General features: G+C 41.0%; 1 protein-coding gene across 1 annotated transcript in view; it reads left to right on the top strand.

Annotated features, from left to right (window-relative positions):
- LRP5 (LDL receptor related protein 5) overlaps nucleotides 1–24,418 on the top strand; it is a 119,748-nt gene that overhangs the window by 5,175 nt on the left and 90,155 nt on the right. Inside the window, exons 2-4 of the mRNA XM_089520842.1 lie at nucleotides 10,837–11,034; nucleotides 14,458–14,654; nucleotides 17,791–17,922. Coding sequence (XP_089376968.1) covers nucleotides 10,837–11,034; nucleotides 14,458–14,654; nucleotides 17,791–17,922 — 527 coding nt within the window. The remainder of the gene's footprint in view (nucleotides 1–10,836; nucleotides 11,035–14,457; nucleotides 14,655–17,790; nucleotides 17,923–24,418) is intronic.

The following is a 24,418-nucleotide window of genomic DNA, read 5'->3' as shown; positions in this document are numbered from 1 at the left end:
GATTTTGGCCCTAAAACCTTCCCTCGATTTATACATGAGGTTGACTTGTACACAAGTATATATGGTAATCATTCTGTTTCATGATGATTACTATATTGTTTTGTTCATCAGCCTTTTTGACCCAAATGTTTTCATTTTTCTTCATATTTTAACATGTTCTTACATCTCTATTTCTCTTCCTTCTGTAATTTCTCCTCTTGTTTCAATTGAAGCTTGAACTTCTGTCTCTGTTGTTTTCTCCCTGTTGGTCCCTTTTGTCCATTGTTAATAAGCATTAATCTGCTTATTAAACTTCTACCCACATATTGTTTCTTGTCTCCCTGTTTTTTCTCTTGTGGTCACTTATGATATGGAACTGATTTCCCTTAAATGTTTGGTTGGCTTCTTTTCAGTCTTACGCAAAGAAATCATTGAACATTCATCAGTTGTTTCCCTCAGTGTGCAAATTTCTTCTTTCTTTCATATTTCTAGATTAATTATTGTTGTATTTTTTTAAACTTTCTGCCCCCATGTAAAATTTGTGCTTTCCTGATAATATTTCCCCTCTTTTTGTCTAGGAAGTTTGTAAAGATTATAGGCCTACAAACAAGGAGGAGGCATCTAAAACATATTAAAGTACTACAGTCCGTCCTCGCCTTACGTGGAAGGATCCGTTCCGGATCCCTCTGCATAAGGCGAATTCCGCCTATGCTCGAGCCCCATTGGAAACAATGGGGCTCGGGTGCGGCGGCGCAGGCGCGCATGGGGCACAACGGGCGCGCGCCCATTCAATTGAATGGGACGCGCCGCCCCTTCCGCCCTGCGCGTGCACCGCAGCTTGAGCGCGTATGCTCAAGGCCGCGTATGGTGCGCCCGCGTATGGCGCGGGCGCACTGTATATATACTCGACTATAAGCAGACCTCATGTAGAAATTGAGGGCAGGTTTTGGGGCCCAAATTATGATATCGCCGATGGTCACTAAGGAGTCATGCTGAATGGGCAGGTTCTGGGAGTTGTAGTCCAGCAGAGACACATTTTGTAGCTGTGCTTCATACCAAGGTAGGAAAATGATTCTGCTAGAATTTCTAGAATCTGTTCAAAATGAGAGAGGCCCCGCTCTCTGACTTACAGTCTCCAGTTTCTCGCATTGGGGAGAACATGGGGCACTCAGAGCCAGTTCTGAGACCCAGTTGCTGGGTACAGAAATGCTCCTGCAAGTGTTGCTTGCGTCTCATAGGAAACTTCCTTTCTCATTTCCCCATTAAGGGACTATGTGGAGCAGATCACTCTTTGCTGTTATCTCAGATTGATAGGGATTCCATTGTGCACAACAGGCCTTTCCAGTTGGGAGAGGAAGCAGCATGTGCTTGTTGAGTGGGGGAAATCTCTGCTGTTATCTCTGGTTCCTGATTAGAGATAACTGGGAACTTCCCCTCCTTGGTCTTTTCCCAGACAAGAGTGGGAGGAATCCCAAGAAGACAGAGTGAGGGAGGGGCAGGGGTTGCGGAGCGAATTCCCTAGACTTTATGCAAGGTGAATTTTGAGTGCTCATAGGCTGAATTGGGGCCAGGCATTTTGTTTCTTAGACTAAATCTGTGTCTTTCTATATCTTCATTCATGAATCACTACTACAGTATATACTCTTGTATAAGTCGACCTCATGTATAAGTTGAGAGAAGGTTTCATTAAGGCAAGCTGCTACATGTATTTGGTGTCTCAGGAAATGCATTACAACCATACCTTTTTAAAAAGGCAGTATACTATTAAAGGAGAGCCAGTATGGTCCAGTGATTTGATTGTTGGATTAGGACTCCGTGAGATCAGGGTTTGAATCCCTGCTCAGCCATGGAAACCCACTGTGTGACCTTGGGCAAGTCATACTCTCTCAGCCTCAGAAAAAGGCAGTGGCAAACTCCCTCTGGACAAATCTTGCCAAGAAAATCTCATGATAGGTTTGCCTTAGGGGAGAGTGACCAGATGTCATATCTGTGAAGGGGAGAAGCCATCACAAGAGAAATGCTTAAAATTGTACTTGACTAGCAAAATCCCTTGACTGAACCTACATTTAAATTATTCCTTTCATTTGTCCATTGTGCTGAAGCTAAGGGGAAAACCCTTTTAATATTTGCATTGTTTCTTCAAGCAGCCCATTTCATAACATATTTACTGACCCTTGTCAGTTTGAAAAGCACTGATGGCACAAAAATGTTTTATCTGCTGTAAAAGGACAGCAGTGATGGAGCCATCCTGGCCTCTTGAGGAAGGGAGTTCTATAAAGTCTGGAGCAGCCACTGAGAAGGCCCTCTCCCTTGGTCCCACTCAATGAGCCTGAGAGGATGGTGGGACAAAGACAAGTGTCTCTCTGGACAAACTTAGAACTCTAATAAACTCACAATGGGAGATATGATTCTTCAAATAATCTAGAACCAAGCTGTATAGGGCTTTAAATCCAGCACTTGTGGGAACTGACCGGCAGCTAGTGGAACTGTTGCAGCAAAGGAATTGTATGTTCCCTGTAGCCAGCTGCAGTTAAACCACCTGACTGCAGTTGTTTGGACAAACTGACGTTTCTGAGCACTTTTCTAAGGCAGACCCACATAGAGCACGCTGTTGTTGGTTGTGGTTGTGTTGTTTCTGATTCATGGTGATCCTAAGGCGAACCTAAAGTGGGCTCTTGGCATCCATTCGGGTTTGGTTCCAGGACACACGCACACCCTGCCTGTGGATCCCAAAATCCATGGATACTCAAAGTACCATTATATACAATGGCATAGACCTCCCTCGACCCCCTGGTATATAATAATTATCGGCCAGTTTCGCTGCTGCCATTTTTGGGGAAGGTGATCGAGAGAGCGGTTGCAATCCAGCTTCAGTCGGTCTTGGAAGAAACGGATTATCTGGACCCATTTCAAACTGGCTTTCGGGCGGGTTACGGGGTTGAGACGGCCATGGTCGCCTTGGTCGATGATCTCCGTCTGGGCATCGACAGGGGAAGCGTGTCCCTGCTGGTGCTCTTGGACATCTCAGCGGCTTTCGATACCATAGACCATGGTATCCTTCTGGAGCGCCTAGCTGAGGTGGGAATCGGGGGCACTGCGCTCCAGTGGTTCCGGTCCTACCTCTCTGGGAGGTTCCAGATGGTGCAGCTGGGAGACGTGTGCTCCGATAAGAGGGCCCTCACAACTGGGGTCCCTCAAGGAGCCATTCTGTCTCCCATGCTATTTAACATTTACATGAAACCGCTGGGAGAGATCATCCGGAGACATGGGGCGCGGGGTTATCAGTACGCTGATGACACCCAAATAGTTTTCTCTATGTCTCCGACTGATGCAGTGACCGAGGATGGCGTCTCTCCTCTCGTGGCATGCCTGGAGTCAGTAATGGGCTGGATGAGGAAAAACCGACTCAGCCTGAATCCAGAGAAAACGGAGGTACTCGTGATAGGTTCCCCTGGCCCAGGAATGGCGGTGGTTCCACCTGTCCTGAACGGGATCACGCTTCCTGTGAAGGACTCCATGCGCAGTCTGGGGGTGCTTCTTGATTCGTCGCTTCACCTTACATCTCAGGTGAATGCGACGGTCAGGAACACCTGCTACCAGCTTCGGCTTATTCGCCAGCTGCGCCCATACCTGGCCCAGAGGGACCTAGAAACGGTGGTACATGCTCTGGTAACCTCTAGATTGGACTTCTGCAACGCGCTCTACATGGGGCAACCCTTGTATCATACCCGGAAGCTACAGCTGGTACAGAACATGGCGGCCAGGCTGGTCACTGGTACTTCCAGGACCAGTCACATAACACCGGTGCTTAAAGACCTGCACTGGCTGCCTATTCGCTTCCGGGCACAGTACAAGGTGTTGGTGATTACCTATAAAGCCCTACATGGCTTGGGCCCAGGATACCTGAAGGACCGCCTCTCCCCATACATTCCGCCCTGCACCCTCAGAACTTCTGGGCAGCAACTACTTAGGGTACCTGGGGCTAAACTCTCCTCAACAGCGAGGAGGACGTATTCGATTTAAAGACCCTCCTATTTCGAACTGCAGTCCCCGAGTGAAGTCCTAGATGGCCTCTCTCTCTTTGCTGACGGCAATTTGGAGGGCTGACCGGGGGTTTTATGATTGTTTTAAAATGTTTTATTGTATGTATTATTTGTATTATGTTGTTCACCGCCCTGATCAGCGGAAGGGCGGTATATAAATAAAAGTTTTATTATTATTATTATTATTATAGTAAAATGGAGTTGTTATTGTTGCTTGCCTTCAAGTCGTTATCAACTTATGGCATCCCTAAGGCCAACCTATCATGGGTTTTTCTTAGCAAGTTTCTTCAGCAGGGTTTACCATTGCCATCCTCTGAGGCTGCGAGAGTGTGATTTGCCCCAGGGTCACCCAGTAGGTTTACACGGCCAAGCTGGGATTGAATACTGATCTCCAGAGTCATAGTCCAATGCTCAAACTGCTACACCACTAGGCTCACTTAGAGCACATTACAGTAGTCCAAACGGGATGTAACCAAGGCATGTATCAGACTTCTCCCAGAACAGGTGTAGTTTGCATACTAGTTTTAACTGTGCAAAAGCATTCCTGGTCACTGCTGAAACCTGGGCCTCCAGGCTCAGATCTGAATCCAGGAGTACCCACAAACTGTAAGCAGGCATATTCAGGGGGAGTGTAACCACATCTAACACAGAATGAATCTTTCTTCCCCGATCTGTCTTTCAGCTGACCAGGAGCACCTCTATCTTGTCTGGATTAAACTTTAATTTGTTTGCCCTCATCTAGTCCAGTTAGTGGATTCCAGCTCATATAATTGTTGACTGAGTGGCATTTATGCGATTGGGAGTTTAGGAGTGGGCAAGCAGGGCAGTGTAAGACATCTAAAAATCTAGACATGTAAATGTCTTGTGCATTTACTTGCCTTCTCTTTCTGGAGCTATGCAAGAAAATTTACCCATATTTGGCTTTTCATACACCCAGCTGCTTTTCCTGGAATGCCAAAGACAATCAGAACTATCCTTGGTTTCCGTGTCCCAGTTCCAGTTCTGCTACTTGGAACTGCCATGAAGCAGAATTTTCCCTATGCCTCACTTTTCCAATGTGCCAAACTGTTTTGTGAAGTGAAACAGTAATGAAATGTGCAGTATTTTTGGAAATGCCAGTTGCTCATATAAAAGCTAGTTATGAGTGTGAATTGCTTTCTGGTTACTTCACCTCTGTAAATTTGTCTTTATTTAACTCCTCTTTTGAAGGAGGCGTTTAAACCACTGCTGTAGGAACATTCCTTTGACACATGGATCATTTTGAGTATTTTCAGGCCCAATTTATAACAAGAGTTAATTGGATAGTAAATGGTTCATGCTCCTCTTGTTGAACTTGTCTGCCTCTTGCATTTTAGGGTGATAGAAAGGTTGTTTGTGCTTAGGCGTCATGGATTTTAACCATTTACATAAAACTCTGCACTCCTTTATTTTTCTTTCTTTTCTTCGGACCTCCTCTCCCTTTCTATGACACAATTCATTAGCTAACAATGGCTTTGCTTATAAAGGGCCCACTCAGTGTTTCTTCCATACTGCTTAACTAAATTTGTGAGCATGTCAGTCTTATAGGATAACCTTGTTTTCTGAGATTGTTTCACAGACCTGTGGTGACCATAATACGTAGGCTGCTCTGATAACATTTTTGCATTGTTGTCACAGTGGCATTTGCTATTACTTCCTCTCAGTACATTTATTATATTTATTTCCATAATATATTGTCATGCCTCCCCCCACACACACACACACACTTTGAATTTCTCAATTTTGCTGGAATTTTATATAAACTGGATTACAGTGGCTGCATAAATTGCTAAATTGTGCATCCTATAGACATTTTGAACTTTAACTTCCGGTCAGTGTGCCCATGTTGGCTGAGGATAGCAGGGGTTGTAATTCAATGCATTTGTAACTACAAGACACCATGGTGGGAACGCTGATAGTATGTGTGTGCCTGTATTCAAGTTGCCTTTCAAGTTCTGGCAACCTCATGAATTTCATAGGGTTTCGTTAGGCAGGGAATACTCAGAGGTGGTTTTGCCAGTTCCTTCCTCTGAAATACAGCACCTGGTATTTATTGGTGGTCTCCCATCCAGGTACTAACCAAGGTTTATATCCTACCTAACTTCCAAGACCAGACAGGATCTGGTGCCTTTAGGATATTTAGGCCCTTCAAGGCTAATACAAGGACATGGTATTCTATTTTCCCCCCCACATTCACTTTGGGAATATTTGATCTTCATTAGGAACACTTTGATATGTTTACCTAGCATCCCATTGTATGACATTTTTCAACAATACCTTCTGAATGGCTTCTTTAGCTGGTTTCATCAACCGCAAAATACCAGGATTTAGCAAAGATGTTAATTGGTTTGTATTTTTTCACAGAGCCTGGCCAATCCTTGAATATTTCTTTAAACCACATCTGTGTTTTTGCATGAAAGCAAAGCAGTTACCTAGGTCTTCCCATTTATACTATACCTTTTTTCCTTCTCATTATTCATATTCCTCCTGATAATGGCAATTGTCTAAGTGCTTTACTCTTTGATTCCTGTATTACTAGGAACCTTGAGGATATAATGACTTCTAGAGAAAAGGAATCAGAATGTTACGAGTCATTCATGTCTAGATTTGACTAATATTTTGGAACTTAAGGCCCGTTACAGATGGGCGTATAGTACGGACTGGGTCCGTACTAGGGTTAGAAAGGGGCGTCCCCTCCGGACGCCCCTAACCCTAGTACGGATCGAGTCCGTACAAAATGGTGGCACTCGTTCCACACGGGGGCTGCCATTGCTACGTCACCACCGCGCCGTCTCCAAACGAGGCGGTGCGGTTGTGACATACTGGCGCACGCCAGGGCGCATAGAGCGCCCTTTCCGCGGCGCCAGAAGGAGCTCCGAAATGGAGCTCCTTACGGGATTTGCATCGCTGGCGCAGCCTTTAGACAGCTATGCCAGTGACGCAAGGCAGAAAGGGGCCGAGCAGCCCCTTTCTGCTTGTCCCCACCACCGTCCGGTGTCCTTGGGGCATGATGCCCCAAGGACACCCCTTTCCAGGCCGCAGGGAAGCAGCCTGTTGCTGCTTCCCCGCGGCCTGGAAAGCAACGGATCGGGGCCCCAGAGGCTGCCGTTCTGGCAGCTGAGGCCCCAATCCGGCGGGGAAAGGAGTGCCTACAGGCCGCCCCAAAGGGGCGGCCTGTAACACGCCCATGCATCCAGACCAGAGTTGAAGCCATTGTATTGCAAAGTGAAAAGCTTGTGGGTAGTATGTGATCCCATGTCACACCCACATGTACAAGCCCCCTTTTCTTAATTGCATAGAATCATGTCAAGAGATGCTAGGCACCAAAATGCTTTCAGTTTTGTATGCTTTGCATTCAGCATATCTCTGCATACTACTTGCACTATGGTGCTGTTTGTAAGACCTCAGTTTCCAGTTTATGTTGGCCAAGTCACTAGGCAGTCTTTCAGCAGGAAATCTGTCGTGTAAGCATTAGGTTTTTCTGGATGTTCCTCTTTGCCATGTTGAATGTGCAATGGGGTGTATCCAGTTGGTATCTTTTTTAACAGAAAGCTGTCTGATCCAGCAGAGGAGAAGTGGAAATTATATATATGGTCCTCCGGATGTTGATGCACTGCAGTTTCAAGCAATTTTCACCATAGAGCTTCTAGGACCTGCAGTTCATTAACATGTGAAGGCTGTATGATTCCCACCCTAGCAGTAGTGTCTTCCATCAGCAAAATACAGGGAAGAAATCAGTTTCTGGTGAATCTCTCCTCTCCTTTCATACCATATTTTGTGGAGAATTGAGATGCCCTTTGGGACATGGTGGAGTGAGGTGAGATTGATTATAACATAGCTGTGACATCAAACCTGCCCCATCCACCCCACCTGGGACAATCATGTCCCTTCTGTATTTAGCTATTACCCACAGTGATTGGAAAGGAAATTGATTTTTGGAGCAATGATGTGTTGTTGTATGCTGTCCCTGTCATAAACCAAAGTACTTGTGAGTTGCTTTACATAGAACCTATTCCTGGCAGAGATGAAAACTGCTAGAAATTATTTTACACCACTACAGCCATCTGCACTTTAGGCCTCTTGGATGATCTGTTGTTATAGAGCAGGGGTGGACAACTGTAGAAGTTAGGGGATCTCATTACCCCCTAGGCAACCTTGCAGGGTTGCACCTGCTCCCACATTTTTAAAAATGTTCCCAAATGCTTCTAGGCAGTGGTACTGAAACGAAGGGTATCTTTGGGACCTCCCCTTTTACATCTACATGTGGATGTCATACCATGTCATACATGGGGTAGGTTTTATGCCATAGCTCTGTTATAATACAGTGGACTCCACTTCGCCTGCCATCCGCAGGTTTGAGCTTCCATGGATGGCAAGCCCCAGTGATGTAAATGGAGGTGCATGCACATGGACTGTATATTTTAACTTTGTAAGCCACCCTGATTTCTTTTTGTAGAGAGGCAGGATATTATTATTATTATTATTATTATTATTATTATTATTATTGCCACACAAGTGGCCAGACACACATTGTGTTCTCATAGTAAACAATGGGACTTGAGGTCCCACATTTTTTGTTATTCATCAGGGTGGTGGTGGTCCAGAATGGATTCCCCTCAGATATTTGGACATCTTGTAAGGAAATAACATTGTTCAAATTGGAATGGTTTTATTTAAATAAATTCAATATTTAACTCAACATGTGTGTACATTTTACACATAAAAAGTTTGGAAGGAGGAGGAGGAGGATCAGGGCCCCCTAGTTTCGTGCCCCCCTTGAGCAACTCACCCCCCCTCGCAGGAGTCCTGCCCCACAGTTTGAGAACCACTGTCTGTAGGGATATGAGAGCATTTTCACCAAGTTTGGGTTTTTTAAAAAGGCCTCATCTGGGCCCCAGTGGCGTCCTTACCCTTCCATCAGTTGCCATTGTGGTGGGGGCTTGCCATTAGAAAAAATATCCTACAGCTGAAAAGGAAGAACTCCTGGCTTTTTAGGCTTTAAAACCTAAGCATGATTTATTTTTAAAAACATAAAAGGCATTTATGTTGTTCCCTGTGATATTGTTGTGAAATCTTAACTTTCGGGGGAAAGGGTTTGAAATCTTCCTCAGTGTGCATTTTCTGCTTTTACTAGTAGTGCATTTATCATTAATATACAGTATCAGACAGCTGCTTTTGTGGCAGTAATGTGAGCAGGCTGCCAACTAGCAGGTAATTTGCTGTTACTGAAACCAGACATGAAGTCTGATACGTAAGCAATAGTGCCTGTAACTCATAAATGTCTTGTGTCTATAGTCTTTCACACATATAAGGCTATTTAATCAGTGCTTGAATGTTATTTTAAGTTTGGTGGTTATTTTTATTTTGTATTTATTTATTTCATTAGTATGCTGCCTTTCTCCCAAAGTGGGACTAAATTAGGTAGCTCTGAGAAGGAGTCACTTAAAAAAACAGAACAGTAATTTAAAACACACACACGCAATTCCGATCATCACATAAAACAATATAAAATTATATAAAAGACACACAAAGTTAAAAATATAGATAAAACATCCCAATAATAACTACCAAATTAATTGTTGGGAGTCACATTATGACAGTCCATTAACATCTCGCTGGCTGCCAGTCTCTTCCTTGGCCAATTCAGAATGTTTGTTGTACCCTTTAAAATCCTAAATAGCTTGGGGCCAGGTTGTCTTGAGGATTGTATCTTCACACATCTATCTTCCTACCTGGACCCTGAGATTATTGCTAAGGTACCAAATGGAACAAGGAAAGAGGCTAAAATTAATAAGAAGACCTTTTCATTGGTAACCATATCCTTTCTGTGAAACAACCTTGCCAGAGAGGCTTGCCTGGCCTTCAGATCTTCGTATGTTCATAGAAGCTGTTGTTGAGTGGTGGTCAGTGTTGGACTGGAACTTGGGAGATCCAGGTTCACGTCCACACTGAACTATGAAACTCACTGGATAGCCTTGGACCAAATTTACGCTCTTGGTCTAACCCACCTCACAGAATAGTTGTGAGGATAAAATGAGAAGGAGGAGAGCCATGTGCACTGATTCTTTGAACTCACTGAAGGGAAAGGGTGGACTCTGACAAATAAATTTAGAGCTTTGTACCGTTTTATTAGGTGCAAGGGTTTCTTTGGTGCATGGTTTATACTCTTTACTATTGGTTTTATTATATACTCCTTTATTTGATACTCTTGATTTTGTGTTTTCTATATTTGTGTATTCTGCTTAGAGAATTTGGGTTATTGGGGCATCCAAAGGGTAATTAATTACTAAGTGATCCAGTCATAAGTTCATTATTAACAAATTGTTCATCTGCTTTGATCTATTAACCAGATCAATTGTTAACTTTTTTAAAATTGCACTAAAATATTTTTTTGACTACTGGAAATTATAATGTAGATTAAAAGATTGAATATTACATGTAACCATTTGTTCCTCGCAAAATCTTTGCTAACTTTATATATAATGCCTAGAGGCATCATCTGTGTAAGCACACAGTGCCATTGTGAAACGTCATAGAGCTAAAAAAAGTAGGAAACAGTTTTCAACACTTGTGCATAGGAGCCAACACCATTATCCTGGGGCTGATTTCAGAACCCAGCATATTGCCCAAATCACTTTAGAAAAAGACAGAGGACAAATGAAAAGCTCTAGCTCATTTTAAAAAAGAATCCTTGGATGTTCTGATATTCTTTTCTTTTACCTTTGAAAATATAAGGAGGTTACGTTTAGAGCAGTTTTTATTCCCTTACAATAACACTTGTATTTTCAATTTCCAGATACATGTATTGGACAGACTGGGGTGAAACACCTAGAATAGAGCGTTCTGGAATGGACAGTAGTGTTCGGAAAATAATTGTGGATTCTGACATTTATTGGCCTAATGGACTCACCATAGATCTGGAAGAGCAAAAGCTTTATTGGGCTGATGCAAAGCTGAGTTTCATTCACAGAGCAAATCTGGATGGCTCTTTCAGGTATGTTTGTCTGTGTATATGTGTAAAATAAATGTTAGATTGCTAAAATTCTACATTTCTTCTCTCTCTCTCTTTCTTTCTTTCTTTCTTTCTTTCTTTCTTGGTGCTTATGAACTCTCTGATAGCCATATTGATTACCTTTATTCAGACAGGCCTTTGGCAGATGATCTGATCTATGGCTGAAAGGGTTTAACTGCTTGATGTTGGCCCTGTTTTTTATTATTGTTAGTAATTTTTTTGCTTATTTGTTTTTATGTGATGTTTTAATTACTATTTTATTTCAAATGTTTGTTTTATCAGTGATGGCAGAAAGTTTGGGTTACAACTTCATTTAAAAAAAGATCTTGCTCAATATATATTAATGAATTAAGCTACAATAATTTCAGCTAGATGACTTTGTAGCATCATATCAAGATGTATTTCTTTTTCATCCTTGTTCCTTGATAGTAAGTTACTCATATCGCTCAGACCTCAGTTATATTGCTTTGTTTCACCTGCATTTCCTCCTCTTCTTAGTGGTTTAGCCTAGCTCTTCTTGTTTCTATTATGCTTTCTTAAAACATCACCCATCTGTGCTGTTTCTAAATATTCGTAAGGGTTTATCAATTCATTATAGAAATCAGGTGATACCATATAAATCTTTGCTTTGAACAAACTGTCATAAAGTAAAGAATGGCAGTATGAATAAAATGTTGATCTCTCTCTTTTTTTTTTAAAACTGGTTTGGCTCTTTTGGCCTTCCTTAAATTTACTGAATAGAGGAATACGTTTTTAAAAGAGAAAGAAAAGACATTCTTGGACTGTGTAAAAATCCAAAACAAAGAAGTCTCTCTTAATGCTCGGAGAAACTGTCTTCTTAATTTCTTTTCTTATTTGTTTTTGAAAAGCATTCCCATGTCTGGTGTACTTTCAACTGTTTCTTATACTTCATCCCCTAATGGGACTCTAGAAGGTAGTATGTATATCCCCTTCCACTCACAAAAAGGAACTCTTTGTGTTGAGGCTGAAGGGGGTTGTTTTGTCCTTGAACTAGGCTACAGAGCACAACTTTAAGGAAAGGACTCAGTCCTTTGATACCAAAAAGCCATTGCAATAACCAGTCTGCAAAGAGCCTGACCAATAAGGAGACACCCCTCTGTTGGGAACTGTGGCACCCAGAGTTGCTACATGAACAGTGGTAAATATAAAGAAACACTATCTAAAGGTTTGAACAATTGTGCCAACATGTTCCCCCAAGTTTAGTTTGCAGGATTTGAGCAGGGTGTTGATGACAGGGTGACTAGGAGGTCTCTCATTCATAGGGTCTCCATAGAGAGAAGTCGATTTAATGACAGTTAATAACAACAAAGTTCCCATGAAGAATTGTTGCCTTGCTCTTTGCTTGTTGGAAATTTGGCCAGAGACATTTGGAAACTGTGAGGAGCGTAATAGCTGCTCTACTGTCGCCTTCTGTTTACTGCTACTACAGTCACTAGGGCAGCTGCACATCACTTTTATCTTTCCAGTCTCCATTACTTTTGGAGCCTGTTTCTGACATGCACATTCAGATGGGGTTCAGAGGCAGTAGAGAATGAGAGGATATCACTGTACACTCCAGTGAAAACTCTAGGGATTTGGGGGGGGGTGATTGGATTGGGGAAAATTGCAGAGCTTTTGCTACTTTGGACTGCAGCAACCTAGTATCGCTGAGGATTCAGAGTTACTTTTCTGTTCTGTAAAAAAATGAGAGCTGCAGAATTAATCTTGGATTACTTTTAGAAAGGATTAATTAATCTTAGAAAGGAGTGCAAGTTATTTGCCATGTGGTATGTAAAAAAAAGTTAGCATCAGAATTCCAGTCGGCTTCTCCTGATTCATGTTGCTGTCAGTTAAGATAAAATAGTCAGTCTAGCCTGTCTTAACTATCATCCCTTTTGAGAAACCCCTGGACATGGTAATTAAAACTTGTGCATCACATATCTATATTTTGTGCACACAAACCAATAACCAAATTTGTTTCCATTCACAAATGCAGCTGCTTTTTATATAAAATACTAGAAATTTAAATTTATTTTGGAACAATAAATGGAAATTATGAAATTCTTTTCATGCCTGACTGCCCTTTAGTTCTAATGGAGGTAAATCAATTAAACTTTGTGGCAATAAATTCTCTGTGTTACAAATGTGAGAAATTCCTGAGCCTGTAAATTCTCCCAAAGTGGAATTATCTCTTAGTGGGAACCTCTTAGTAAACATAGCATAGCATAGTATCCATTTTGTTTTTTTAATCTGAAAATGTTATTCTCATATGTAGAATGTTCAAGTACAGTGGGAGAACACTCATAAAAATTGAAGTGGTTGACCATGCACTCTCATTGACAGTGGCTAGCAAGTGGAAAACAGACCCCTGTTTTCCTCCAGTAGAGCTACACCCATTTCTACCTCATCTCTACAGGGTGAAAGGTGGGAAGGTGATTGAATCAGTTCTATACTCTGGAGCCACTCCTATCGGGACAAGTTACAGTTTGGAAAGTACAAGACATTTGTTAAAATAAATTAATTAAAGTAGTCCAGGATGTCTTGTACACATCGACCAAAACTGATAGTCAGTACCACAAAATATCATTGAGAGGGGCCAGCATTGCATAGTGGTTGAGCATTGGACTAGGACCAGGGTTCAAATCCCCACTCAGACATAAAGAAACCACTGGGTACTTTGGTGAGTCATGCTCTCTTGACCTCAGGATGGCAATGGCAATGGCAAACCCCCTCTGAGGAAACCTGCCAAGAAAAGTCTATGGCGGGTTATAGACCGCCACTTGGGACGTCCGCAGGACGTCCCATTTTAAAAAAGGGGTGTCTCTTCTAGACGCCCCTGGCTCTAGTACGGACTCTGTCCATACAATATGGCGCCATCTTTACATATCGGACACTGTGCGTCCGAACGTATCGTGGCGCTAATGACGTCACGAGTGCGCCAGCGGCGCCTCGCAACATCATTAGGGCGCCGCAGAAAGAAGCTCCATTTTGGAGCTTCTTTTTTGCTCCGTAAGGGAGCCGCGCAGTGTGGCTGCGACGGCTCCCTTACGGAGCAAACGGCGGCGGCGGCAGACCGTCTCAAAGCGGCGGTCTATAACCCGCCCATGGTAGGTTTACCTTCGGATCGCCATTAATTAAAAATGAAAGTTAAAGACTTAAAAAAGGCAAATGGTTACAGGAGAGTTATTGTTTATGGCTGCATATATTACTCTTTGGATAATACAAGAGAAAAGGGTTGAGTGGGATGGGGATGGTGGACCTAGGTAAACTGGATTGCTTTTATGTGGGAGTTAGCATTTTTTTTACCTAAATTTTCACTTAAGGAGTTAACGTCTTGGATTTGCATATTAACTCACAAAATACTTGCAATATAATTATTTTAAAAATACTTCCTTCCCCCACCAGGGAAAAAGTCGTGGAAGGTAGTCTCACTCACCCATTTGCTTTGACGCTGGCTGGGGATACACTTTACTGGACAGATTGGCAAACTCGTTCCATTCATGCCTGCAACAAAAGAACAGGAGAGAAAAGGAGAGAAATACTAAGTTCACTGTACTCGCCAATGGACATCCAGGTTTTGAGCCCAGAAAGACAACCGTATTGTATGTTTCATATTTATTTGCGCTCTCTCTCTCTCTCTCTCTCTCTCTCTCTCTTGTTTATATGTGGGGAGGTGATATTAGTGTCTTTAAATGTGGAGTTTTGGAACAACAACACACATAATTGTGGCAGAGCAAGAACAAATTCTTCCTATTATTGCACTAGTTGGCATGCATGTCAGATTAGACTGAAATTTAGGTGCCTATGGTGCTTTACAGAGCACCCAAAAAGGGTGCTCTGCCGACGCCCGTGTTTGCTGCACCAGGGAACCGCAGAGGACAAACCACGTAGTTCCTCGGCGCAGCAAAAAGAACCCGGAAAAAGTGGGTTCTTTTTGCGGTGCAGTTATGACGCCACAAGGTGCCAATGGCGCACTTGCGGCATCATTTCCACGCCGCGACATGTGGACGCTAAGCGTCCGCTACGTCAAAATGGCAGCACCCATGTAGAATGGGTGCTGCCATTTTGTACGTGCTCAGCACATACTAGGGTTAGGGGCGTCCGGAAAGGACGCCCCTTCCTAACCCTAGTACGTGCCGAGCACGTACTTTTTGGCAGTGTGTAACCCGCCTATGTCAGCTTTAAATATTATGTTCCAAAAATTCTAGACTTCACAGCTCTTTCAAAAAAGAATGCCTTAAATGATTTCACTGCCCCATATTGACACAATGCTAGAATGTTCTCAGTTCACATGTTTGGAATGTGAGGGAACAAACAGAATCATTCCTACCATTGGTATCTCTTCCTCTGACCTCTTCACCAGTGTAGTAACTTCCTTAATCTCTTATCTTCCTCTTAAAGTCATTGGCTGATCTGGAATGTTTCAGTGCAGTTTTGCAGGTGGAAACTTAGAATGTTTCATGCTTGCTGTCCCTGCATTAAAAAATATTATATCTACAGCTCAATTTTGCACCCCCACCCCATAATCTCCTGAGGAATCCCTAGCAACGTCTCCTGGAATCCCAGGATTAGTTGAGAAACCCTGTGCTATAATTATGTATAATTATGTAATGCTGGGAATCATGAGTCTATAAATAAAACATTGAGTGATTTTCAGGCCTTTCGATTAGATTGTCTGTAACTGCTGATAAATGTGATTCCTAGCGTAAGCCAAACATAAAAGCAAAGTAGATGCGATGAAATGAAAAATTCTTCAATCAGAATAGTCTTCATGTCTTTTTGTCTGCTCGTCTAAACAGACTTTATCAAGAATTGAGAATGGAAGTCAATAGTGAACATCTGTAACACCCTCAAGCTAAAAGTAGCTTTAAATGAGTAATTCTAAATCTCATTCAGAATATACAATGCTATATAAATAATAATAATAATAATAATAATAGTAATAATAATAATAATAATAATTCTACAGAATTATTATTATTATTATTATTTGGTCTCTTGCTGTAATTTTTTAACATGGCTGTTGAGACTCTGTGCAGCAGAAAGAGCATATTGGACAGTTAAAGTTTTGCCTCATTTACTTGACTATAGAATTTAGCCAATCCAAAAGATTTGGTCTCTGTATGTGGTACTGACTTGACTTGGATAGTAAAGTTGACAGTAAACAGCAGTGGAGTAAACAAAGGAATTTAGGATCTACTCTAGCTGAGAAACAGGTGCAATACTTCAGTAGAAGGCACTGGGTATGTGCACGGCTACAGTTTGTCCTTGCGTTCCAGATAGAGTTGTGTGGTGATCTCTGAATTCCTGACATTTCTCTCAGCTGAGGGAATGTCCCACCCTTGGGTCACAGTATTTCTGGACAGTAGTGAGGAAAACCTGGTGCACAGGGAAATACTATCTGCTAGAAATAGCTCAGATACCACTGTCTCTTGACTAGGATTGGATTTGGATTCCATCTCTCCCCAAGTTGTTTTTGTATATTGCTGGGCTGATTATGGCCCTTGTATAAGATGACAGTCTAGGAATGCATAGAATATTAACTTCTAGTTTGCTTGGCATTCCTGAATTATTATCTTTTTCTGTATTGTTGATAGCATTTTCTTTTACATGCCAAAATCTGACCAGATCATTTCCAAGGGATCTTAAAATCTAGCCTAAAAAACGCTGCTTATACTGTTATTCTAAATGTGAGAGACACTATGTACGTAGCCACAGCAGGGATGTGCATGTGGTACTAGTATTCTTATTCTTAGGTCATTTATTTATTTATGTCCTGCCTTTCTCACAATAGTGAATCTATAGTTTCTAACAGCATATTTAAAAACAATGCAGATTGACTATTCAAAAGCATCAGTAAAAGAATAAATAAAATAGATTTAAAACATTTTAAAAGTTATAAAGTTAAAAACATTACGGTTCATTAAAATATGACATACAAATCTTAAAAATAGCACTGCACAGCATTAAAACCCTAAAACTTTAGCTCTGCAGACAATCCTTGGGGTAAGGAAAGGGAGCAATCTTTACATCAGTTAAGGTCCCTAGCATCTTCTATTGGTCTCTGATCATATTTTTGCTCCCACCAGGGTGTGAGACTTTGGGATATTCCACCGAAGACATTTTAAAGGAATCTGCTGGCAAAAACACTGAGCTTCTCCAACTAAAATTAGATCTACATTTGTTTTTTTCAAAATTTTTACCCATATTCATATTGTGCTAAATTTCCTATTGCACTTCCAACTACTTAGTCTGGACTGTGATTAGGATTTGGAAATTTGTTGTGTGAGTTCTATAAAGGAAAACGTCACTGTCAATCCAAGCAAGAATTTCTCTCTAAAAGATTTTCATACCAATTCTTCATACTGAATTTAAGCATTTCAGTTAAATTGGAACATCAGGGAAGGGATAATAGGGACGTTCTTAGGAGGGGGAAGCAGTCTGTGCACATAAAGTAAGTTTTGGTATGTAAGAACAGTGCTAAGGCTTAGTATGTCCTACTATCTCTTTTATAAAAATGCATTCTGGGAGATAGAGGTTATTTAACCAAATGTAATAACTAAGAGGATATACAATACACACAGGAATATAATTATTTAAATTATTTTCAATGCTGTTTCTCTTAAAAGAACATACTTGCATATTTGTGGAATAAGGCTGTTCAGTTTGCTACAGAGAATTGAGCTTCTGTTTTTATTTTTAAACATTAATTGCTTTACTCTCTTTTGATTTCTGAAGTTCATACACCCTGTGAGGATAATAATGGTGGTTGCTCCCATTTGTGCCTGTTGTCTCCAAGAGATCCCTTTTACAGCTGTAGCTGTCCCACTGGAGTCCAGCTTCAGGAAGACGGCAAGACATGCAAAGCAGGTAGGAAACTTTGATCAGTGATGCCTCTGGCCCAGAGAAATTGTTGCTCAAGAGATTACGAGAATGTGAGTTTAGTAAGAACTTTGGACAAGTTAAATATTTGTCTACACTTTGTGCAGACAGAAGGAATGATCTGGATTGTGAGATCTCTGTTTTGGGTCCCCCCCAACCTTTTCTTTCCTAGCTACTCTCCATTCCCCTCTCCCCAAATTTCAATGCCTTTTGTCTACATGAAATCGGTTGCAGTTAAATTCTTGTGACAGGAGCTCAAGACCCCAAGCCTTCATATATAGTGCCTGCATACTACTGATTCAGAGTTAGCTCAGAGCGCCCAGCCAACTAATGTGAAAGAAATAACCCCATCATATCTTAACATCATGACAGATGAAGTTGATGTCTTCAGGAAGGGCACATTCTACATTTATTAAGACAGCTACCTCTAATATAGGCAGGGAATAGAAACTATATGCAGATGCCCTTCTTGGAATGCTGATTTTATGAGCTTGACCTGTGCCTCATTTAAGCATTCATGTGTTACAAAGATTTGTGCTTCTCTGTCTATTTGAGACTGCTTTCTTACTTAAGGTTATAGAATGCAAGTACATAAGAATAATATTGAAACATTTCTTTGAGTGCAGTCTTTGATGTAGTGATACCATTCGCAGGTAGATCAGGTCCTGATATGTATTTTCAGCAAAGAAAGATGGTTCAGCTCTTTCAAAAAACAAAATGGTGTTTGATATTGTTTGAGAGAGATGTTTGTGAGGCATATCTGCTAAACCCTGTATTGAATAATACCTTGTGTTCATGTTTAATAAAGATTCAGTCAGGTTAAAAAAATATCAGACCCTGCTTGATCAGATTTCTTTGGGTCTCCCTCTCCCTCTCTTTCTTTGTGTTTGTAGTGGGAAGGTGCTGGCAAACATATGCTCAACAGTAGGAAACTTCCCACTTCACAAAAAAAGACAAAATTAAATCCAAGAGCTTTGCAAATCTTGCTGTACTGGATCTGGCATGTCTGTACATTTTTTTTTATGGAACAGTAAGTAAATTTTATTTGCATAGATTTTGCAATAAAACACAGTTTAAAAAATTGGAATAAATACAGATGTGTACTTGTTTGGCATATTATATAATACAGTAACAGCTTCACTGGAGCTCTACTTGTATGCAGTGGTATATACTAGGAAGGATTTTTCTTCAGAGGACTTATTAAACTGTGAAAGAGAAAACTGCTAAGAAAAACAAATGTATTTGAATGAAGTGGTAGTACTTGAATGAAGTGGTAGTACTTCTTCATAGGAGCCACTTTAGCACACAACTGTACTACAGGTTTCATGATTGGCTTCTTGGAATTTATAGCATGCCTTACTGATATGCTGATAATATTCTATTTTTAATTACCCTGGAAGATTCTTGCAATTAAATAAGGACATTGCTATTAAACTGTCCATCAATATTAATCTCCGTCTGAAGGAAACAAGTTTGAGTGTGGGTGCTCAGTTCAGTAAAAGATGGAAACTTATTGTTATCACTGACATTAATGACTTTTTTAAGAAAGGTAGCATTCAGAGACATAGCTGTGTTCATCTGGAAAATCAGTATGCAGAGGGATCTTGTGGCACTTTTAAGACTAACTGAAAGAAAGAGGTTGGTAGCTTGAGCTTTCATAGACTTCAGCCTACTTTCTACATGCATCAGAGGATTTAGGCTCAAGTCTACAGAAGCTCAGGCTGCCAACTTCTTTCTTTGAGTTAATCTCAAAGGTGCTTCAAGATCCCATTGCACATTGTTTTAAAAAAATCTCTGTGAAGAGAAATGGGAATATGTATTCTTGGCTCCATCCATAGTCCCTCCATGTTTATTAGTAAGACCAGAAATTAATTGTATTTATTATTTATAATTTATTTAGTAAAATGTTTATATTCTGCTCTATATCCAGAGAAATGTAACCATGTTCATTCAAATGCAGTTACAGAGCTTCAAATGACTGGAAGCCCTGGTTTCCAGGGTTCCTGACCTCTGTAACTGCATTAATTCACCTGAACATAGTTGTATTTTCTGTTCAGATTTTTCCAGTAAAAATGGTATCCCCATCCCCTTCAACATATGCCAAACACTTGAAAAGAACATCAAGGTCAACCAGTTTCTTACTCTGTTTTCATAGAGTTAGAAGGGATCTCAAAGGTCAACTAGTCCAAACAGTTGCCAATGCAGAAAACTCTAAATAAACACTGCAGGAGAGGGCATTTGAATTATTTTATGTCAATACTTCCTTTTAATATGTTCTACAATTTAGTAGCTCAGGCTACTAAAAGAAAGGGTGGGGAAGGTGTTAGAATAACAAGGTAGCATGCTTATTGTAAAAGCCAGCATGCTGTAGTGGTTTGAGTGTTAGAGTATGACTTTGGAAACCAGGGTTCAAATCCCTGCTCAGTCATGGAAACCCACTGGGTTACTTTGAGAGAATGATAGGTTTGCCTTAGGGTCACCATAAGTCAAAAACTACTTGAGGGCACACAACAACAAATGCTTATTGTAGCTCTTTGAGAACATTGACAGTAGTACTTTCCTTGTTCAAATTATGTGGAATAGGAATAACAACAACATATGGAGAGATCTTTAACACCTTTGAGACTAACTGAAAGAAAGAAATTGGCAGCATGAGCTTTCATAGACTTCAGTCTACTCCCTCAGATGCATTTGGTGGAGTGGAAGCCAGGCACAGGCATATATATGCACATATAACAACAACATAGTAAGCATAGTTGCCTAGATACTGATGTATGAAAGCCAGAGCCTAGAAATGTGGCCATGCTGGCTGGGGGATTCAAGAGATTGTACAAAAAACCCTACCATTTCCCAGAGCAAATCATGGAGAGGGAAGGGGTGCTGCCCATGCTTGCCTGTTTTTCTCCCTCCACTTTTTTCTGTGGTTTTGTACAGCCATGCATGCAGCACTGCAAACTGAAAGCTGGAAAGCAGGACCTGTTTTCAATTACTCCTTCTGCTTTAGATGTGTCATTGACATGCTTTCTAAGGTAGTGAATGAAGGTTTTCTGCCTCCCTTTAAAAAACAACCCTTCTTTCATAGCTTTAGAAACCCTTGCTGAATGCTCAGAACAATCCTTTCAAAACATTCATATTGACTTTGTGTTTCTGGCAGTGGGAAACAGCCCACTGGGCATCTCGTATTTTAGCTAAGGGCACAGAAATGAGTGACTGTTTATATGGCGTTAGCACCTTTCTATTGTTAGGCCAGACATTCTTTAAAGGGCTTTCTGTCAAAAGGGGGGAAAGTGGGATGGGAACAGGAAGTCTGGTTTTGCATAAGAATGTAGCTTTTTGGTTCAGTTTTATGGATTATTTCTTTCCCAAGCTCTGCATCTTTTGTGGTTCCCTGTCTTATGCCAACATCCACACGCTTTGATTCCTGGTCTTATTAATTAACTCCTTGGTGTACCTAGACTAGCATTAAGTCATTAGTCAAACGCAAAGGATATTTTTGGCTTTCAGATTTCAAGTTCATAGTTGTACAATCTGCATAGATCGCATAGATCAGTTTTGGCATCCTTCAAGAAACGGGTTCCTTTAGATAAATACTTAGCACTGAGAACTTTTGGAGCACTGTTGCTCACCTCAGGTTAGGGTGCAGCTAGTTGTGATGCAAGAGATTGGTGATCAGGATTTATTGTAGGTGTGTGTCCTTTTAGTGAAGAGCACCCAGTCAGCTGGTTGGATATGAGCCATGATGTGGAGGAAGAGTGTGTTAATCCTTTCCTACTGCCTATTTCTCTAATTTAAAAAAATCAGTCCTGTGGGAAAAACCATAGCACAGGGTATCTCATTTGAAATAGTGCTGTTCCTGTCCTTCCTTGTTATTTTGTTAGGTTGGATTTTTTTACATCACTTCTTTGAAATGAGTGTAATGAGATGTGAGCTAACCAGTTTGAGCAGGTGGGTTATAGTTTTCCACACAAAAATCCAACAAATTGAAACTTGCTTCAAGCTTGTTGCGGTTATTGGTCACCCCCCTCTTCACATGCGCATGTGTGTACACGCACCCACACACAAGACATACCTCCCTTTAGTTCTGGGAGAGGTTTGTGTTGATGAATATGGAGGAATTAGTTCATGCAACATCTGTCTGTATTTCAAACTGGAAGGAATTGTTTCATTGAAGGACATGGAAGCTTATCTTTCTCTGATATTTATCATCTTACTGAAACCCTCTCTTAAGAGAATTGCAACGATTTATTTCTTTTAATTGCAGCAATTTACCTCCATATTGATAGCAATAGCTTAACTATTTACTGGATTGTAAATGTTGGATTGCTAATGACACAAAGTTCTACGGTGGGGCAGTGCAAGGTAATTGCTTCAGAGTAAATATGAAACAGTTCACAAATGGCTTGGCATTTAATTCCCTTGTTAAGTATACAGTAGTGGCATTTATCAAGTAGTTCACTTGAGTAAAATAAATCATGCTGTAATTCAGTTATTTCTCTCTGTAAAACTGGGAAGTCAGTTGTAAATATGTAGATTTGGAAAACAACATTAGATGACTATTTTGTATGTTACTATTTTGTATGTTACTTGCTGCAAAAATAAAATTTTAAAAACGCCTGAGTGCTAACAAACTTCCTTACACTGAATTTTATTTGTTTGGAAAGCTGGCAAAAACACTAATATGCAAGATAATGTTTTCTCTCCCCTACCCCCCCCCCCCCGCCACAACAGTGTTTCCCCCCTACATCATGCAGAGAAAAATTGCCAGATAATTTAATCTCTTACAGCAAATTAACAGATTTGCATATATCTCACATCGCTATGTATGTATGGCTTTACAAAAAATCTGTTTGGTTTTAATGGAAAGGATGTGCTGTGTATTTAAGGATCTTACACAGTACAGCTTTATAATCAAACTAGATTGATCTGTTTTCCAAAGGTAGCAAGACTTGAATGGTTTACCAGCTAATGTTTTAGAATTTGCAAATCCTCTTCTCTGGCCAGAGTCATTCCCAGCAAAATGGTAGCTGCAAAAAATTAGCAGCCTGTATGGTGGTGGTTTGGGGAGGCTGAGGGGAATGAAAAAGGAGCAAGAAAAGTCCCTACAATGGAGCATTGTTCTAGTCTGATTAGTAGACAGACAAATGGGAAAGGAATAGCATGGTATTTTGTGGTGTGGATTAGCAAAGGCAACCAGTGCTGTCTACATTTGTTTAGGCTGGGTGGATAAATTGGAGCATTTGTTACTGTATTGTAGATGTCTTGTCACTTGTCAGATGTGAAGTGGGCCAAGGGGAGAGTGGCAAACAGCTCTTGTTTAGCTGGCAAGATGGGCTGCTTTGCTACTGTCAGCTTTGATTGGAGTTAATTTTGTAAATAAAATGCAGCTGCCATTTTCAGAACTGAAACTTAAAAAAAAAAAGTTGCAGCCTAGCACAACAATCTCTGAAAGTGCTACACCTAGTGTTGATGTTTTTAATTTAAAATTAATGGGTAAAAGGGGATACTGCCAGGGCTGCAGAAATAATCACATACACACTGGGCCCTCTTTTCTCTTTTCTGGAAGGCTTCTTGTTAACTACAAAATGAGAATACAGAGCTCAGAGATTGAAGATGACTGGACTAATATTTGTGTTTGTAGGGTGTTTTTGCTTTCAACAAAAGTTATCGAGTGTTCCTAAGGCATCTCATTAAAATAATAGGACTATACTGATTTAGGACTATCCATTTTGGACAGTGGAACACACTCCCTCGGAGTGTAGTGGAGTCTCCTTCCCTAGAGGTCTTTAAACAGGCTGGATGGCCATCTGTCAGGGATGCTTGGATTGTGGGTTCCTGCATGGCAGGGGGTTGGACTGGATGGCCCTTGTGGTCTCTTCCAGCTCTATGATTCTATGGTTTTGCTAGATATGCTGGCAAAAAATCTGTGGTATTATGGGCAACAAAGAGAAAATAAATAAATTAAAATTGGAATATTGGTAGCAGAGAGAAAAGATTTGTATCAAATAATAAAATTGAAATCTAACTACCTTGATGTGGAAAATCTAAAGAAGTCCCAAGTTACTTGCTTTCCCTTTTTTAAACATAAGACATTTGTGCAATTTTCCTTGCTAAATGAGTGACTCGTATAGTGTTACATTACATACACATTCTTTCCCCTATTATTTTCTGGCAAATAGTTGTTGATTGATGTAAACATAGGCCCAGTACAGACCGCCCCAAAAGGGCAGTCTGCCAGCGCCCTGGTTTGCTCTGTGAGGAAGCCGCAGCGGACAAACCGCACGGCTTCCTCATAGAGCAAAAAGAACCTGCAAAAAGCTGTTTCTTTTTGCGGCGCCATAATGACGCCGCAGTGCGCCAGTGGTGCACTCGCAATGTCATTATGGTGCCGTGACGTGTGGACACTAGGTGTCCATCGCATCAAAATGGCAGCACCCATCTGTACAGAGCGCTGCCATTTTGACGTATGGAAGACGTGCTAGGGTTG

This window comes from Sceloporus occidentalis, unplaced genomic scaffold, assembly GCF_023333645.1.
Source record: "Sceloporus occidentalis isolate IW3139 unplaced genomic scaffold, rSceOcc1.0.p SCAF_4, whole genome shotgun sequence".
NCBI classification, from domain to species: domain Eukaryota; kingdom Metazoa; phylum Chordata; class Lepidosauria; order Squamata; family Phrynosomatidae; genus Sceloporus; species Sceloporus occidentalis.
This window is presented reverse-complemented; position numbering and strand designations above follow the sequence as displayed.